An 18136-nucleotide genomic window follows, 5' to 3' on the forward strand; every position below is an offset into this window, starting at 1 on the left:
AAGTGCATTTTTACACTTAACAATATTGACCCGTTAAATAGGGTGATAAAAAATAAATCAAATAGTATTTTTTTTTATTCTCGTGGTGCATTGTTTAATAAACACATAATATATAACGTTGTTTCATAATGTACCATAGGTCTATACAATTCATTATTATAAGATTATTTCAAATCGTGGGTCTATGTGATAACTCGCCTGTTCAACGTCGCAAAACTTTTGATTCGTTTGCTTAAGCCTACAAATCAAATTCGTACACACTTCACGCCACAATATATTATGTTGCAAATATTTTTTTAGTATTAGGAGTTTGGTTCATTTCTTCATTCACTTATTCGATGATTCACTTCTTCAACTCACAATCAGAGTTGAGTACAAGTCCGACAAATCGATTGAATCACGTCTGAACAACACTGTGATATATTTTGTTTTGTGTTGGGAAAAACGCGAGCTATATTTTCAGTGATTTAAAATCGTATAATAGTAATAATATTAATAATAATATGGTAATAACTGGAACAAAAAATCCCCACGTAGTTCTTCTGAACTTATTTACTTACCTAATTTTGAATCAATCGAATGGTAATTTCGAATCTGGATAGCGTAAATTTTGTCGAAACTGACGTATCCACGGATCGCTAAACATTAGTAGAAGTCTAAAGCTTGTTTTCACTTTCAATGTCTTAACATCGTTTCGGCTAAGGCCAACACGACGATACGGTAACGATCAAAATTATGGGTATATTCACTAGGGTTTCAATGTTTTCACATTTAACTCGCACTGTGATTACAGTCACCGACATCGACAACATGTTTACACAATCAGTGTATTACACGTTCACATGGTTCTCCGCAAATAATGGCCTGAATTTACTGCCTGCATGATTCCAAATGACTTTCGAAACGACTTGACGTAACTATTTTCATTATGATTTAGGTAAATACGATTTCGAACGATCACAGAAGTGACTAGAAAACGTTTCGAGCGATTTTTAATAACTTCACGTTTGTTGCTGTAACTGTTGCTGTATAGAGTGTCAGGTGGATAATGTATTGAAAGCTGAAACAATGGTTTACCCTAACATCCTCTATTCTTATTTATATTGTCGGACGTTAGATGTAATTGTCGCCGGATTCAGAATACAAAAAAGTATGTAACTTGGTCTAATTGGTAACGCGATGATGAGAGCTGAAGTGTAGAAAAGTAATTTTATTCGTTTCTTATGATGGCAGTTTTTTTTTTTTTCGCGAACTTGTTATTCGGGGACCGTTAAAGAGATACGCTATTCTATATTCAAAAACCGAAATAGTCACCTTGATGATCTGTGCCGCTTCGTCGTTGAGTTGCTAACGTCCAGCATTGCCTGCAACACCAAAACTGCTATAGGCAATCAAAGTTACCAATATGGATGGCCCACCTAGAAAAACACATTGGTGTATCCGAGAACAAATATGTTGCGAATTTCGGACCTACTAGGCGGGGGTTGAGTTATTGTTATATACAAAGACAGCGTGATGTAGCTTTCACAGAACTTAGGCTGCAGAAATAAAACGACGAATTGCACAAATCGGTTAATTTAAGTAGAATTAGAACAAGCCGTTTGAAAAGTGACTAAAATACCAACTTTTTAAGACAGCATAGCAGAGAATAATGGCCAAGTGTTATTTATCGCTATAATCTTATAAGCAGGCTAGTTATTCTAAGTTTTTAAGGCTATTACAACGTGAAACATCCAACTAATTACTTGGTACTTCATCACCTGATTATCGATCTGACACTTTGTTATTTTGAACGATTCAAGTCGACTAATTCATATTTTAAAAATCGAGGAAATCGCGGTTTCATTTCGCAGTTATATGACAGATGGAAAAATCAACCATAAGGATCGACCGAAGAAAATCGTTAGCGATGTAAATGAGTAACAATAATCATGAAGAGAGTTACGATTATTTCCACTGTTTTCAAATATCATATATCATGTATAGTATTAAAGTTCGAAACCAAATTTTGAATGTTCGTATGTTTGGATGTCCGGATGTTCAAAAAGTGACGTCAACCAAATTTTTTTTTTTCTTGACGTCATCGATCTATACAGACGAAAATCAGCTAGCCGAATTCCTCAGTCCGGAAACAACCGCGCAGTAGAGCGGACGTATGAGAATCGCGCTCCGCAGATTTCGAGTACCGGGTTCTCTACCTCTTGGATCCTGCGCTCCAGGTCCGCTACCTGATGAAACTCGACCTCTAGGACAAGCGCTCCGTAGTTTTGGCTGTCCAGGTCGTTGACTTGGTGACTTTCGACCTTCGGGACTAATTTTCCGTAGTTTTGGCTGTCCAGGCCTTTTACCTTGTGGATTTCGACCTCCAGGACTAGCGCTCCGTAGTTACTGCATTCGAGGTCCGCTAAATGACGAAACTCGACTTCACGGACTAGCGGATTAACATTTATTACCCATTGAACAATCCTCAATCCAATCCAAACAATCTGGTAAATCTCGTATCATCTGGTGAAACACTGACAACGTGTAAGCGAGCCCATGAGCGCAAAATCCAGCTACACTATAGGCATCCGACCCAGAGCGAACTTTAGCGAGCGAGGGTTTTAAAGCTAGTTAAAACTAAAATTTAATTCCTACCAAAACTTCCTCTGCATAATAGTCGCAGAATTTCTTTTCCTGCAAAAAAATGGTCACCTATTCGGTGTGCGAATAGATGTAAAGACTGTAAGTACCGGTCGCCGATTAGTTGTAAACTAAACGAGTTTCAGAAAGCCTGAGTCTACGGTCACGATGCTGATACATATTTTGACTGGTTCCCGTGGAAAGATTGTTGACGCCACTATATTTTTGAAGACGAGTTACGCCCCGTAGTTTGGTACCTCGAATCCAATAATTCGGGAGAGAATTGGAGTTGGATAAACTGTAGAGAAAGGGAAAAGTAAAATAAAAATAGGTGAAACAATTGTTCCGTCAACGGGTATCAAAGAAAACAAGCCTAAGTAATGTGACCCACTATTGGTTCTAGTCCTAGTCGATTGCAATGCAGATGGAAAGATATTGCGATGAAAAAAAAGATCAGTATCCTCGCGCTATATCTCCAGTCTTGTCATGGAAGATAGATTGAGACAAACAGGACAAAAACCGAATCGTTCGTGTATCGTAAAAAAGTTTCCGTTTGTCGTGCAGAAAGTACGGACAAAAAGAGGAATACGAAAAAGTGACCAACAAAAAATTACCTCGAAAAAGGCTCCTGATATATACGAGTCCTCGATTGTACATATCTACACGTATGTTATTGTCTGCTGCAAGCCGAACGGTCCATGATATAATACCTGAAGGTTCGCCAAATAACAAACAAGTTATTGTTGTTTATGCAACTGATATATTATTTCAACAGTTACAGCAATGGTAACAATAACAAGATTATAGTAACAAAACGGATTTAATATGATGGACAAAATGATGCACGTTTTACATATTTATAATTCAAAATCGAGTATTTTCATGTCACATGAAAACATGAGTACTATCGTCAGATATAAAAATAAAGTCAATATCGGTTAATTGTAAAGCGTGATGTCGAATCAATAGATGAACCTCTTCGCTTACGTTGAATAACTACAGACTATAGATGAAAAGTCAGTTCTCAATTCACGTAAAACTTTCCTCGAATTTTTGCTACCGTAGTCATATTCGAATGGTTTGTTTTGTCGAATGACCATTGTGAAACGTTGCCGTGCAGCTGGATTTGAAATTGAGAGAAAAAGATCTGAAATTGAAATACCGAAGACGGTGACATCGTTGATTATTCGTTTTACATAGCGTAAATAGAGAGATAAAATCATTCGTGTGTAAAACTACATTAAATTGTCCGTAATTACTTGTTCGAAGAGGTACATGATGCAGAACGTCTAGGCCCGGTAGTTCTTCTTCAAGTGGTAAACACAATTATCTGTGGCAATCAAATTGTGACATTATAACTGGAGTGCGCTGTGATTTTGCCGTTATATTTATGGTCACGTGATACGGACAATTATATTGCGGGTCTTACCCACTGTTGTTTGAGTATCACTATCCAAAAACCCGAAGCCTCGCCGATCCATGAGTTGCTAAGAATTGGGATTGCATGACTTGCAAAGGCGATTTGCGGGGCAATCCAATCGCTGACACATTCTCAGGTAGAATTCTGGACTCTACGTAGAATTTGAAATTCTGGCTTCACCTACAATGCGTTGGTACGTATCTCGTTAGTTGTTTCACTTCGGTTTATATATTAAATATTATACCAATTTTTCATCCCTACAGTAACCGTCGTACATAATAATCTATCAGAATACAGTCCGTGATTACAAATTATTTGAAGAAATGTCGCGTTGTCGTTTCGTCAATACGTCGATCGTGGAACAATACATGTCAATTAAATTCTGTCCTCCTGAAGTCAAGGTGCACACCGTAAAAGAAAGTCACGTGAAGTCGTTTGGCGTCCCTTGATTTGAAACGGTATATTTCGATAAACGTAGATAAATTTACACACGTACTAATTCGACACTGACCGTTCCAGTTGCAGAAGAAATTCTGGTTTACGTAACGTAAAAGTGTCGGATTACCTGAGAGGTATCAGGCACGACTGAATTCTGTTTTCCACGATCCTTGTGCGTATCTTGAGGCTGCGTTAAGAAATGATCAGCATGTATTCTGTGTACGATTCGCCCAGAAAACGGTTTATCCTTTAATAAGATTCCTTATGCCCGAGACGGACGTTCCTCGCAATCATTACTTTTACTATCATTCTGCGGGAAAGCATTGCCGCATCCCAGTTGCGTCCACGTGTCTTGCTATTCCAGGTTTTTCACTCGTCAACGAGCCAAGAATGACGTAAATTATCACGGAATCCGAAAATCCCATTTCCGTACTTGTTACAGCTGCTTTCCTGGTGATGTTCCGCCTTCGGCGGCGTTAAAATGCAGGACGTGGTTCGATTTTTTCCATCTACCCTTAGCGTGTAAACCTGAAGGAATTAATATGCAGGAGAATTTTTCACGCGATTTTCAAAGGGTAGAATTATGTACGCCTCACCGTGTTTTCCTCCGTTTCAATTTTCAAATATTACGGAGTACTGGCTTCCTTTTTATACACATGCGAAAAACCAATTCCCGTAACACAAAACACACTGTATGTATAAACTTCCCATTTCAAAACCGAACACAGCGAATAACCCCTGATCTAATCATATGTACACTATTATACCCATGAAACAGGTCAATTTCAACTCTCCAGTCTCAACACACTTTGATTAAAAAAAAAAAAAATAATCAGAAAAAAATATGTCACGAAATCTACGCACGTATTTAATAAAGCCAATTGGATTTACAAAATCCTCACCCACGTATACAGAACAATGCGAAAAACGTACCAACACTAATTAGCAATCTTTTGCCAATCGAAGTACTTAAATATCATAGCAATTCCGTGTAGAATTTTCACAACGTGTTGTAAGATTATATGGGAGTTTGTAACACGATTCTTTTTGATCCAGTTCGACCATGAATGAATTAATATCTCCCATAAAAATGTCAAAATTCGTGAGCACAGTTTTGGAGAAAATAGATAATTCACAGTAAAATAGTTATTGTTCATGCCGGTAGAACTTTCTACTAAAATAGGGTTTACTATCGGAAAAGTAGGGCCAAGCGCACAGAAAATTTTAGGAATGTTTAGTATCAAGAGATGATCATGGTGAACAAATATTCAGATCCGGATCTACAAATTTTTATAATGCGACGCATTTTTTAAAAATAAAACAATGTTCCAAAAATAGTATGTTTAATCCGCTTATTTAGCTTAGCTTGTGAAATTTTTGACACGAATTTTTTTGCCCAATTTAAAATGCGAGACACGTTTTTTCCTGACTTTTAAACGTGGCTCGCCCCTCAAAACTACGATATAAACGTAAACGCGGCAACTCTAATGATCTACACAATATTTTATAGCACTGGCACTTTTACGGATTCAGAAAAATAAATTATAAAAAAGAAAACCAATCAGTAAGTATTTCAAACCGCGAGGAAATACAAACTATCTTTTCGATGTTGAAACACGTTGAATAAAAGTAAAATTAAAGTGAACGTTTAAAAATTAATAAATTACCTTCACAGCTTGTTTAGTATGAGTTCGCAATTCTTTATCATCTCTAGAATTATACTTGTAAAGTATCCGCATCCATCAGAAGTTATTATCGCGTTTAATTCAATTCCCGACTTTTGCATGATTACAGTCAACTTAAGTGAAAGAATTGCACCTGATGAAAAAATTTACCTCACATAGTTTAGTTTTTCCAAGATTCCCGCCTCGAATAAGCCCGTAAAGGCATTTTATTACACGTGTCGAAATCTCATGTCAGGATTTGTGGTGTATGATTATCTCGTGTAACTCCTGCAGTTGCCACTGGTTTATAAAGATTACAATCTATAGACCAGTGGCAGGTAAACAAACTGTTATGATACTACATAAAATCGACATTTCAAGATATCTCTCGCTATGAGTAACACGCAGCTTTCAACGGTCGTTCAAACCGTAGAAGCTACTAACAATAAGCAATTTTCGAAAGAATTGAAAGGAAAACATGCACCAAAAACCACAACGATGCGAAGATTGAAATGCAGATGAGAGTATGCTAAACAACCAAGAAAAACAATTCCGGGCACCTCGCACCGCTATCAAATTTTTTGTAAAAACATGCACCTATTCTACCACGTATCTCGTAAACATAAAGTGTAGTTTATTTTTGATACGCGATTGTTTTCAAATGTTTCGATTCGTTTCTTTGTCTTCTTCTGTCCGACTAACTAACAAGTAAATAACAAGCGAGGTCGGTGAACGTGACTGCTGCGATATGTAATAAATAAAAATGGTATTCACTTGTTTTCTACTTTTGTTGTTTTTTTTGCGACCAATTAATTCGTCGTTAAACTGCTTACTGACTACTTCAATGACGATAACCATTAACCTTCGAGGACAATGTTTTCCTCACGATCCTGTTCTTCGTTCGCTGGTACTGTAATGTAATGCGTGCGGCGTGCAAGTGTATGAAATGCGTGTGTGGATCACGTATACAAGAAACAGAGCGCACGTATCTGTACTGCGAAAAATAAGCATGATGTTCGCAAAAGTACATCTTGGAGTACAAGGAGTATCCGGAATTCATAAACAGGTAAAAGACCGCGGGATTTGGAATTCACTAGGGATATGCGTTTGATCGAACAATCTAGATTTTGATTAGTGGTTTTTTCAATCGATCGCGTACTTGATCAATCGAAATTTCGATTAATTATTTCTTCGATGATCAATCGTTCTTCCGATTAATCGATTTGTCGGCTCTCGCAGCGAATCGTTGGTCGAGCCATCGATGAATCGTAAAGATCTATAATATCTAACCTGCACCAACGGGTTAGTAAGGTATTTCGTAACAAGGAAGTGCGGACGAATAAAGCGGAAATAAAACATATATGATAGCATACTTAACCTTTGATTCGGTCCGAAGCGGTATGGAGGGTGTGAGTCATTATTAATGTGCATATGGCTGGGTTAGTTAAGCATGCTACAGGAGCGATGCACGAGTGATCAGAGTGATCATTTTATCAGATGGGGAGAGCTAACCTGCGTGGAATCCTCACTCTCACCCTCTAGATCGAGACGATACCGTTTCACCCTGTCACCGTCACCCGCGTCCTCGCCGTTCTCTCGCGGTCTCATCATCGAGATGCTGAAAATGATTTCGTTCTCAGGGTCTTGCATTATCGTTAGTATTTCTCCCAAGTTTGGGTTTTCGAAACTTTCCTTAACTAAACAATTGTAGAGGGTGTATAAAAACGGGCGGAAACCCTTAAATAACTCGAATAGGTAACGGTTCCACGAAAATAACGATTTTAATTCCCTCCTCAGTTGGCGGTCCCGTAAGGCCCAAGACGATGTTTTTTAAATGGATCCTTGAATTTTTTAAAATGGTAACCATCCTTTTTCATAGCAAGTTCGAATTTAGAACAATCCGTTGCTTTCCGGTGTATATGATGTTGCATTTTGGGTTCGGGCCCAATTGGCCCGGATCAATTCTTTTCTCTAATCAAAAACGCCCATCAATCGATACAAATAGATCAATAAATGATGTATACTAATTAGATGAAATTATATACACAAAATTGTGATCTAATTAGACCTCTTAGATGTTTTTCTAGAATAGTAACTTTTAGCAAAAACGTTTTTTACTCAAGTTAATTAGGGGTTCTGTTCTTTTGGATACACATATACACCCAGTGCAATAAATACCTACACTCATGAGTAATGAAAATTGTTCTTCGCGTGAAAAAAACTAGTCGCAGGTACGTGTAACGCAAGAACGAGGCGGCATGTCAAGTCGGTTAACGTTACTCACTATTGACTCTTTGAGTAATGGTATCCAGAATCCCTAACGACTTGACGGGCGAGTGGAAAAAGTTCGTCTCTTCTTGTGAGAAGCGCAGGTACAAATTTGCAGATCTGGGCTGCTGCCTCGTTGACCGAAACTTCGTGTAGCGTCAAAGGTTTCTCCGGTTTACGCTTGCAATCGAACCTTCCGTATATCGCCGCGTATTTTCGGATTTCATCCATACGACGAGGGTCATTTTCCGACATCGCCATTACCATCTGGAACACCGATTTCAATATTAGTGTTCACTTTGTTACGGATTTGCGAGAACATCGAAATCGTAGCGAAACAATCAGTCCCAGGAAGCTGAGCGCATGCGCCAAAGTTTTCGTCTTCTTGAACACGTTGACCAATTCTGTTTGGTTAGGACTCTGCACAAACTATCAATACGGACAAGCATTTCGAGATTATGCTGATTTGATGGCAGGCCGTTATATTTTGGACACCTCGAATACTCAATGCAACGTAACGTCGAGACGTCTATGAATTTTGATAGCTAGCGTCCAGTCGCAACTGAGTTGGTCAACCTGACAAGCAGTCAGAAAACTGGAAGTGAGTTGGATAAATCTACCAATGAAATCGCACGGTTTCGCGCACGCGCATTTGGGTGTTCAGTTGCCTGCGACTTTCAAGCTACATTGGCCATATCCTACAACAAGACCGACCTCGAGGTTTTTACAGATCTTCTTCTTGATGTTGTGTGGCTTCGGGTCGAGCGGTGGCAAACTAACTGCCAGTCGTTCAGCTGCATCCGACAATCGTTGAACCTGGGATTGGAGAAGCGCGGGAACGGGCTGAGTTGGACTACCGGGAGCACCACTCGCACCCCCAGGACTCGACGTCGTGCCGCTTCCACAAGAGGACTCGCAAGTTCCTACCTGCGAAGTTCATCTCATAATTGCGAATCACTTGAAATCACATGCTAGCCGTGAAGAAATCGCACGTCCAGCGTTATAAAGCATGCGGGAAATCGTTGGAAGTCCTGCGGTAAATTATACTTCATGGTTTTAACAGAGGAGATGAATACTCGTCACTTTGTTTGGACAACATATCCGCAACATTTCAAGATTGCTCTATTTCAAAGGATTTTACAAGATTTCAAGGGATCTTATAAGAGCTAGTAAAATTTTCAAAGATTTTTTTAGATTCCGAAGGCTTCAGATATTTGATACATTTCGGTGATTTTACAAAATCTTGCAATGTGTTTAGAAGATTTCGCGTGATTTAAATAAATCTCGTGAACGATATACACTAAGTTTCAAAGATGGTCTCAAAAACTCCTCGTTTTTAATTCATTAATATTATTCTATAGTGATTCTATCTTATCGGGTCATTTCATGTTCATTGATATCCAATGTTATTGGTAATTTCCAATGATATCAACACTTTCCTGCGCACATTTTCTATGATTCTATCTAATCCTCAAATCACTAGGAATTACTGGAGGTCGTCTTGAACGGTGAAAAATCATTGGAAATCAGAAACAACGCAAGCAATCAATGGGAATAGTTGGACAACAGTTTTAATATTTACTTGATTTTCAAATGAATAACCCTAAAATTTCAAATTTGATATGAAAATCGACGTACCTGTAAGACCCCAGGACTTTGGGCACTCGGATATGATACGGAAGCACTTGGGCTCGGTGTGTGTCGAAAGGTCGTCGAAGCCGTCGACGTGTTGGCACTGGGAGGTTGAACAACCGGACTGGAGCTTCGACACGGCAAAGGTGTGAGTGGTAAAAGCGGCCCGTTGTACGAGGATTGCGTTTGACTATGGGCAGGGAACTGCGCTCTCGGACTTATGCACGGAAAAGTCATCGGTATATTAGATTTGCTGTTAGGATTCGAGGGTATTACCGGCGTTTGAAACATTGCTGAAAAACAGACACATTTTTACTCCATATCTAAATTCAACACTCCTTCGCGCAGCATTCTGCTTCGATATGAGATGTGATGACGATGTAGCTCGAGGAGAAAATACTAATCAGTATCATAGAAAAATGCGAATTAAGAAGAACAGACGAATTCTTTGAAAATTCACTAGTTCTTGAGTTTGAAACAGTTGGGATTCTTTCTGTCATGTTGAAAAGTATAAACCAGAAGATGGTTGAATGCGAATACAAAGGTCACTGTAAAATTTATCATGATGTATTCAACGCTGATAGCATTGAAACTTTGAAAAACCATCTTGCGTTAATTTTGAGTATAATATTTCTTCGCGTGATGACGAAAAATTTGAATGGCTGTAAATCGCTTCCTCTAAAATAGTGGAGTTCATAAGCCACGGGTTTTGTTAACAATTGAAAAGACGTTATTTTGTGAACCAGAAGCTAGTGTATAAGTTGCCCGTTCTTCTTGCAGAGCCGAGAAGATTATTATTTGCTTCAACTTACAGGGATTGGTCAGCCACTCTTGGAGAGCCTTCTGCAGTCTTCTGACGTGAAGTGGCTTGCTGGCCATCCCCACAAGTGCCATAATTTCTAGAAATTCTTCTTCTCCAGCATCGCACAATTGCTGGACGTCATCACCTCCTGTGCAAGTATAACAAAATGATTCTACTTATATACTTACCCAATTCCCTCGCGCACATTGGCACGATTTATTATATAATTCATGGCAGGGTAGCAAAAACTGCATGCAGTAATTCAGCAAGTGTATAATACACTTTGTAGGAAAAAAGTCTAAAATTAACGGAAACTGGAAAAAGCGATGAAACCCGCGAGTTCAATTTGCTACATCAACTTGGAAAGCTCACTGTAAGGCTACACAATCTATTACACGCTTGAAATATCAACGAAGCCACGTTTCTTGCTTGAAAAAAGAAAGAAAGAAAGGAAGAAGGGAAGAAGCGGTCGGTGTTACCCGGAGAAAAATTCTTTGCGCGCAATTTCTTCTTCTTTGTTATTTTTTTACACTTTTTAGCAAAAAAATATCACGTACCCATCTCTAACAGTGTGTCGTAGTATCCAAGGAGAGAAGCACGCTGCATGACGCGGTACAACTGAAGTTCGGCCTCGTTCTGCGGCACGGAAGTCTGCACGACTGGAATAGAATAACAATGACGAGTAAAACAAAAATAAATTATCTGTATTTGCCCAAACATAAGGACCGAAAACGACATTGCAAAATGTATCAGACGCGGTTCCCCGTCAATTTCTTTCTTAACTGTTTCTTGTCGTCGATGCTCGGTCAGGTTTTTATCTATACGCAATTGGCACGTGTTCGTTATACGTTTGCGTGTGTGAATGTACGGATACAACGTAGAAAAAAGTTGCCGTTTTTTGCTCCGTACAGCAGGCAACTCCTCGTGATATAACCGCACGGATTTCTGATCGTCATTCTTTCAGAATCCACGACGGGTTCCAAACATTTTATATACGTGATATATCTCATCGATTTACGTGTAAATCGGAGAATCGAACTAATTTAACTCAACAACAGAGTGAGGTAATTAATGAATAAGCTAACCGCAGAAAAAAATTTTTGTAAGGCAAAAATTTGGGAGCATCTAGGTATGATCGTTTTTGTACCCTACCGCAAGTCGAGCAGTAATCATCGATAATTTATTGAACGAGCCATGGCGCCCACATGGTGCATCTCATTATTCCTGATCTACCGTACATTCGCTCTTTGCTAGATTTGACTAGCTCGCGAAGGCAATCGATGCTCTGTTGAACGTCGTTTGTCCCGACAAAAAAAAAAGAAGAAAAAAAAAAGAAATAAATAATCAAAATAAGAATCTGACTTCAATTTGGAATTCTAAGTATTCTGATTTTTCACAGTTCTCCATATTGAAAACGCATATTTTTGGAAACATTTTTTAGGGGATTATTTTCTCCGCAATTATATGATTACTGTTGGACGTTTTCAGATGTTAGTTATCGCTTACTTTGCTATCTGTGCAGTTGTTTGATTTAATCTCGAGAATTTAAAATATCAGTTGAAAATATCTATGAAACTATAATTTATACTGGCATTTCGTTCGGCTAAAAACCACAATTTATCAATTTCGTAATCAATCAATTTGATACCTTTGTGAACACTCAATCGGAGGAAATTTTCGGAAAGATCATATGCGTGAAGAAGCAATGAAATTTTGCTGATTAGACAATTTTTACAGGTTCTAAGTGTACTTTTCAAAAATTCAGAGCAACCCAGAAAAATATGCATAACTTTGAGAACAAGTTCTATAAATTTTTGAATATCTTTTTACGCGTCTTCGATGAAATTTTTAAATAATTCTTTCGAGCTGTTTCTACATCAAAATTAGAGCATTTCCAGAGATATTCAGAGAATATGAGAAAAGTTACATCGTATATAATTACATGCCGGTTAGGGTGGAGGTATGATTATTTTCCTCAACATATGTTTTCCAGAAATCATTGAAAGCAACTTTAATAACGGAGATTGGGAAGAAAGCTTATCGAATAGATTTTTTCGGTATGTAATAATGATCGTCTATAAGCTCCAACAGCTAAATAATATACGTGCATGATACAGAGAAAGAATGCGTCAAATTCATGTAATATGAAGAAAGTAACGTTTTTTGATTGAGACAATCGTATCATCTGCTTGAAAAAAAGTCATTGGAACAATAATTCGATTTATTTAGTAAAACTTACACGCTTGTCTGCATCAATAAAACATTTCTTTCATCGTATTTGATAATTTCTACAAATTCTTTTTTGTGTTAATATCACTGAAAAAATGTAGGGACCTAAAATACAATATTATATAACGACCGTGCTAATTTTTATTGTGAACATGGCTGAGGTTATAATAGTTTGCTTTACGATATAATTTGGTTAAATTCGGTGTAAAAAAAAAAAACAGTTCTTACGACTATAAAATATTTCAAGACCGTCTGCTCGGTATTTTGTGCATAATAAATAAACTGAACATTACGTTTTTTTCAACGTATATGTATTTTCCTGCAAAATTGCAGAATATTCACGAAATACGACAAAGGGAGCTTTTTCTCTTGCCACCGGTTGAAAAAGCGTTGGATATATATTGTATACATGTATATACATGTATTGTGTGCACGTATGCAATTGGAGAAATAAATATTACCGATGCGTGTGTAGGTGAGCGCGCGAGCATGCAGCTCATGGTTTGTATAGGTAATCCGACTAGTTTCTTGCAAATTTCGTGGAACGAGTGAAAAAAGTAGCATGCGGCGGCGTGCACACTCGTACCGCGTATAAATTAATACCATGGTGGAAAAAACTAGCCGTCGGTCTTATTACGAGCCAGTCAGTCCGGAGCGGCGCGGGTCTCACGCTATATACTCTCGTCGGCGCCCAGGTATCTCCTCGAGGAGGGATCGTCCGGGTCCGATGCAGGGTTGAATTATCGTCAGGATCGAAAAAGAGAATCGCACGGATATCACTTCGAATATGTAGCTGGTGAGAAGTCACGTGGAATTGTCGAAAGACCACCGAAAACCGGTAAAATATTTGAAATCGATGTACGATACGTAACTGTAACAATTTAAGGGGATGTCTTAGTCAGTCTTTACCGACTGAGTAAAATTTAACTTATTTTTACAATTTTCTTGGAGCCCACGCATCGGTTTTGTGAAAATACCGCGGTCAGCGTAATTCTAGATCCACACGTAGTAGGCTTTGATAATTGTCAGAATAATTGACGTTTCACTCGGTCGGTAAGAACTGATTACAGCAACATCTGAAGGAGGTTGGTTGGCTAAAAATCGATACTTTTTATTAATTTTATTACGACATGAGTATTTATCAAATTATTATATTCGTAAGCCACGAAGATCTCCTTGAAATGCTGGATCAAAAGGTATTCGAATTATAAAAGAAGCTCACATATCGATGATGCGTTTCAAATCACTTCAAATTGGCTAAATGTCTAGTAAATGTGTTCGGTTTCATTCCACAATGGCTTATTTCGGCGAGGAACCTTATTTATTATAAATTTGTTTATTCACATCTTTTTCTTCAACGGTCGATTCAACATTAGTCTCTGTTGATCGAAACCAACGTCAGTGCGATCTTAAATAACGATGCCAATGTGATTTAAAAAAAAAAAGTATTGTAGTAGTTAATTGCAGAGAATATTTTTCTGAACGACGCGAGTCACCGCAGAGTAAAATCGTACAAATATACTAGATTTTTAACAATTGCAGTACGATTTGAAACGAAAATACTGACATTTGAGCTCTTAAAATTTAAATTGTTTTCAAATCGATTTTTTGTTTTTCTGCAAAAAAAAATTAACGAAAGAGTATCAATTCCTAACTCATGTCACACTTGACTGAACAACCCTTCGTTGCCGAATTCAAATTGAAGGATAACAAACAAATGAACGAACCCTCAAAAATGTCAATTTCCTCGATTCAACAAGTAGTGACAAAAATACGGTCACTCTGTACATCTGTGTTATGAATAAAACGTTATTTCGTAAATAATATACTAATTAATCAAATCTATCGTGAGCTAATTCTGAATCGCGGTGGCGCCTCAGCTGGTAATACACATGTATAGGTATACCTACGAGCGATTGAAAAAGGGAAGGTTTACGAGCCTCGGTGCACTCGCGTCGTAAAAGTCAGGTATAAATGAGTCCCGGGTAACGAGTACTACTCGGACTCCATTTTTCACTCGAACGTCAATCAGTTAATGATTAACCTTGCCGACAGCTTAATCGAGCGTGATTTGTGAAATAATGAAAGTTAAGGAGAAATTGTCTCAAGTACCTGCATTAAACTTGCCTTGTTCTTCATTTCCCACGTGTTTTTTGATTTTTATTACGTAAACAGACATCCACCTCGATCGCTTTCCCAACAATTTAACAGTGGTATAAGTGAAATGTAACTACACTTATCCAAATTTTAAAATTCTACAAAATTGATTTTGGCGTTTTTGAAAATTCGATATCGCGATTCCTCTATGATTCTCCAATCTTTCCTCATCTTCACGTCCACCAAATTATATATATACGGGTGTAACGTGTAACGTATAGGAATGCGCGTACGGTCACCTCTTCCATTTTCATTCCCGTATTGTCGCTGGTTTTTCCCCCCTTTTCTTTTATTTCGTTTCGTTTTTCTCCTCGCCGCTCGCCGTCCCGGTCCCTCTCTAAATGGCAGTTTCTTTGGTTGGTCGAAAGGCACTTCTTCTCTCTACGAAGCGCATCGGTGTATGACGACGAGGTCCCTGCATCCACGCTCGGCTAGGGAGGTAAAGGAGGATGGAAGAGGGTCTGGGGTTGTGGTTAGCGTCCCTGGGCAGGGGGCAGGCAATATGTGCCGCCACCGGCCGGTCATTTACATAACGACTTTTTAGGTATAAAGAACTTTTTGTAAACGCGGGACGCGCGATGCGATGCGATGCCGAACTGAGCTGAGAACTCCTTAACGCACCGCTTCCACTCCGCGTCAATCTATTATATACATATTATCGAGATACGTATGTCGTACCTGTGCCGATGACGCGGTGATGCGAAAAAACGAAATCAAACTTTTGGAGAGACATTTGATTTTTTTGTAGCTGATAGAACAATCTGTACAGAAGCAAAATGGGTATAGTTACCGTTACAGTAACGATTTAAATATTTTTTTAATTACAAGAATCATGATCGTATAGGTCAGTATCATATTTTCCGCTTGCCGCAACGTTGACACTGTTTGTTTAGCTTGCTATATTTTTTCGGTCGAATAAGACCTTGTAATATCAAATTATTTTTCCACCAGCATCGATTTGGCGGAAAAGTTAATAAATAATTAGTAGTACATACTAGATTTTGACAAAATTCATATATATTTTGTATCCGGAACCGTATATTTCGATTGTTGTAAAATATGAAAATAGTTAATGACTGTACATCGTAATCACACCTGGAATTTTTTTTCCGTGATGATACACGAGCATTCTTTATGGCTTGAGGGTTACCGTTGTTCTTATTATTGTCATTACGTACGACATGAGCGTGTATACGTTGCTGATAATGGAAAAATAAAAAGTACATTGGTAAATACTTTGCTGCCTGATCGTAGTACGTGACCTGCTTGACAAATTTTACTTATATAAGGTGCATTAGTATCCATCCAACATTTTTTGCTGCACCCTTAACTGCAGATATTCCGACCTGCTGTACTACAGCGGACGTTGATCTTCGATCGATGTCAAAATGAAGGATTTTTTTCCCTCTAGTTCAGCTGTCGTAAAAAGAATATGAAGAGTGAACTTGCTTCGGCATATAAGGAATACTTTTTTTTTTTAGAGATAGTATTTTATCGAAGGTATTATAATCAGAAATCTGCACCGCGAATGATCAGTACATGGATAATGAACGTTGTTTCTCGTAAAGTTAGAATCGCTTGTATTCAATCTGTATATAAATCTCTGATGAACGTATCTGAAATTTATCATAATATAGAAAAACTTTTCGGGGGTAAAAATTAAACCAACTGTCGAAATTCGAACCATCCAATTGCGAGCGCGTCAGAAACAAAGCAATTTTCTCAAGTTCGTGACATCAATTCGAAATGGAAGATTAGAACTTGAAAAAACGCAACGCGTTTCTCATCCTTTCTAAGAGGTTACTTTTTTTTGTGAAATTCGTCTTGAACAGAATTGAATATTTTTTTTTGAAGCAAATCTATTGAAAGAGAACGGCGAATAAAAAACTCACTGAATTTAAATAAATTCAATTGTTCGTCAACATCAAAATAGCTGTCGATTGTTGAATATCGGTAATTGCATTGATATTTGCAAGAAATTGAATGCATATGGTTATAGGAAAAACTGAAGGAAAATAAATAATATCATACATCATCGAGGTCTACTTCGACAATAAAAATTGAATCTACCTTACATCACTGACTGAATTTTCAAGAATATAAATTCAACTTCGTAGCACCTGCAGAATTGAAAATATATCCCTCGGCGTTTCACCCGCGCACTTATTGAACCACCAATTATATTTATGACGTGCATACGAGTTGTGTGCCGAGCAAAGTGCGAAGTATTTGAATAAAGAAGAGTGCATGCATACGGATGCTTCATCCTGGTATATACCGAGACGTAAATGGGTTCCCGTGGTTATGACCGGTCCGAAAACAAAGAAATTACGTCGAGTACGTAATGTACGTACGCGTTGAGTAAAGGCGTGAAAAGACTCACCTCATCCCCGCGTAGGTGCTAGAAGCCCGGTGTGTATGTATGCACACATTTATGCACGCCGCGTGGTTGGCAGATCAAACGGTGAGAATCGGCAAAAGAATGCACGTGGAGGGATGAAAAAAGAGGGAATATAAATGGAAGCAATCGTCATAACTATAATAATATGTCTACGTGTTTTTATAATGCATCCTTGAGTTCGGAAGGGGAAAAAACAACGACTATAAAAAAGAAAGGAATAAAAAACATCGTTTCTAGAACTTCATGCACCGATGATATTTGCTCGTAGAATGCGCGTAGAATAAACTTTACCAGTAATTGCTGTAATATACTTGAGGAAACAGCGATGGAAATTTTATGATCATCGCAGGATGGATGAAAGATCTTTGGGTTATAATATATACGGGACAAGGAATTCTATGTAATTATAATATACGTGAAGATCTACAGATTTATGGAAATAAGGAATCTGGTAAATTTTCAGTCGGATAAAAAAAAATTATTGACTATGGCAGGTTAGCTTC

The 18136-nt window shown here is 38.1% G+C and overlaps 1 protein-coding gene and 1 long non-coding RNA gene across 11 annotated transcripts in view; one reads left to right on the forward strand and one right to left on the reverse strand.

Moving 5' to 3' along the window:
* Positions 1-18136, forward strand: part of LOC124303893 (uncharacterized) — a 51495-nt gene that overhangs the window by 2423 nt on the left and 30936 nt on the right. Inside the window, exons 3-4 of the long non-coding RNA XR_006908018.1 lie at positions 10859-11002; positions 11136-11528. This is a non-coding gene — a long non-coding RNA (uncharacterized LOC124303893). The remainder of the gene's footprint in view (positions 1-10858; positions 11003-11135; positions 11529-18136) is intronic.
* LOC124303890 (NGFI-A-binding protein homolog) overlaps positions 1-18136 on the reverse strand; it is a 35420-nt gene that overhangs the window by 1785 nt on the left and 15499 nt on the right. The window contains exons 2-11 of one of the 10 annotated variants that reach the window (XR_006908011.1): positions 11404-11505; positions 10857-10994; positions 10051-10337; positions 9127-9339; positions 8429-8679; positions 7657-7762; positions 4608-5008; positions 4052-4222; positions 3882-3952; positions 3349-3769 (exon numbers count right to left, since the gene is read on the reverse strand). Coding sequence is in view for 3 of the 10 variants with exons in the window: in XM_046761705.1 (XP_046617661.1) it covers positions 4850-5008; positions 7657-7762; positions 8429-8679; positions 9127-9339; positions 10051-10337; positions 10857-10994; positions 11404-11505 (1256 nt within the window). In the remaining 7 variants the exon portion in view is untranslated. Of the gene's footprint in view, positions 1-1314; positions 1419-3344; positions 5009-7656; positions 7763-8428; positions 8680-9126; positions 9340-10050; positions 10338-10856; positions 10995-11403; positions 11506-18136 lie in introns of those variants that run through there. The other 9 variants (XR_006908013.1, XR_006908009.1, XR_006908012.1 and 6 more) reach the window with 9 other exon arrangements.

Source organism: Neodiprion virginianus, chromosome 4 (genome assembly GCF_021901495.1).
Source record: "Neodiprion virginianus isolate iyNeoVirg1 chromosome 4, iyNeoVirg1.1, whole genome shotgun sequence".
Classification (NCBI taxonomy): Eukaryota; Metazoa; Arthropoda; class Insecta; order Hymenoptera; family Diprionidae; genus Neodiprion; species Neodiprion virginianus.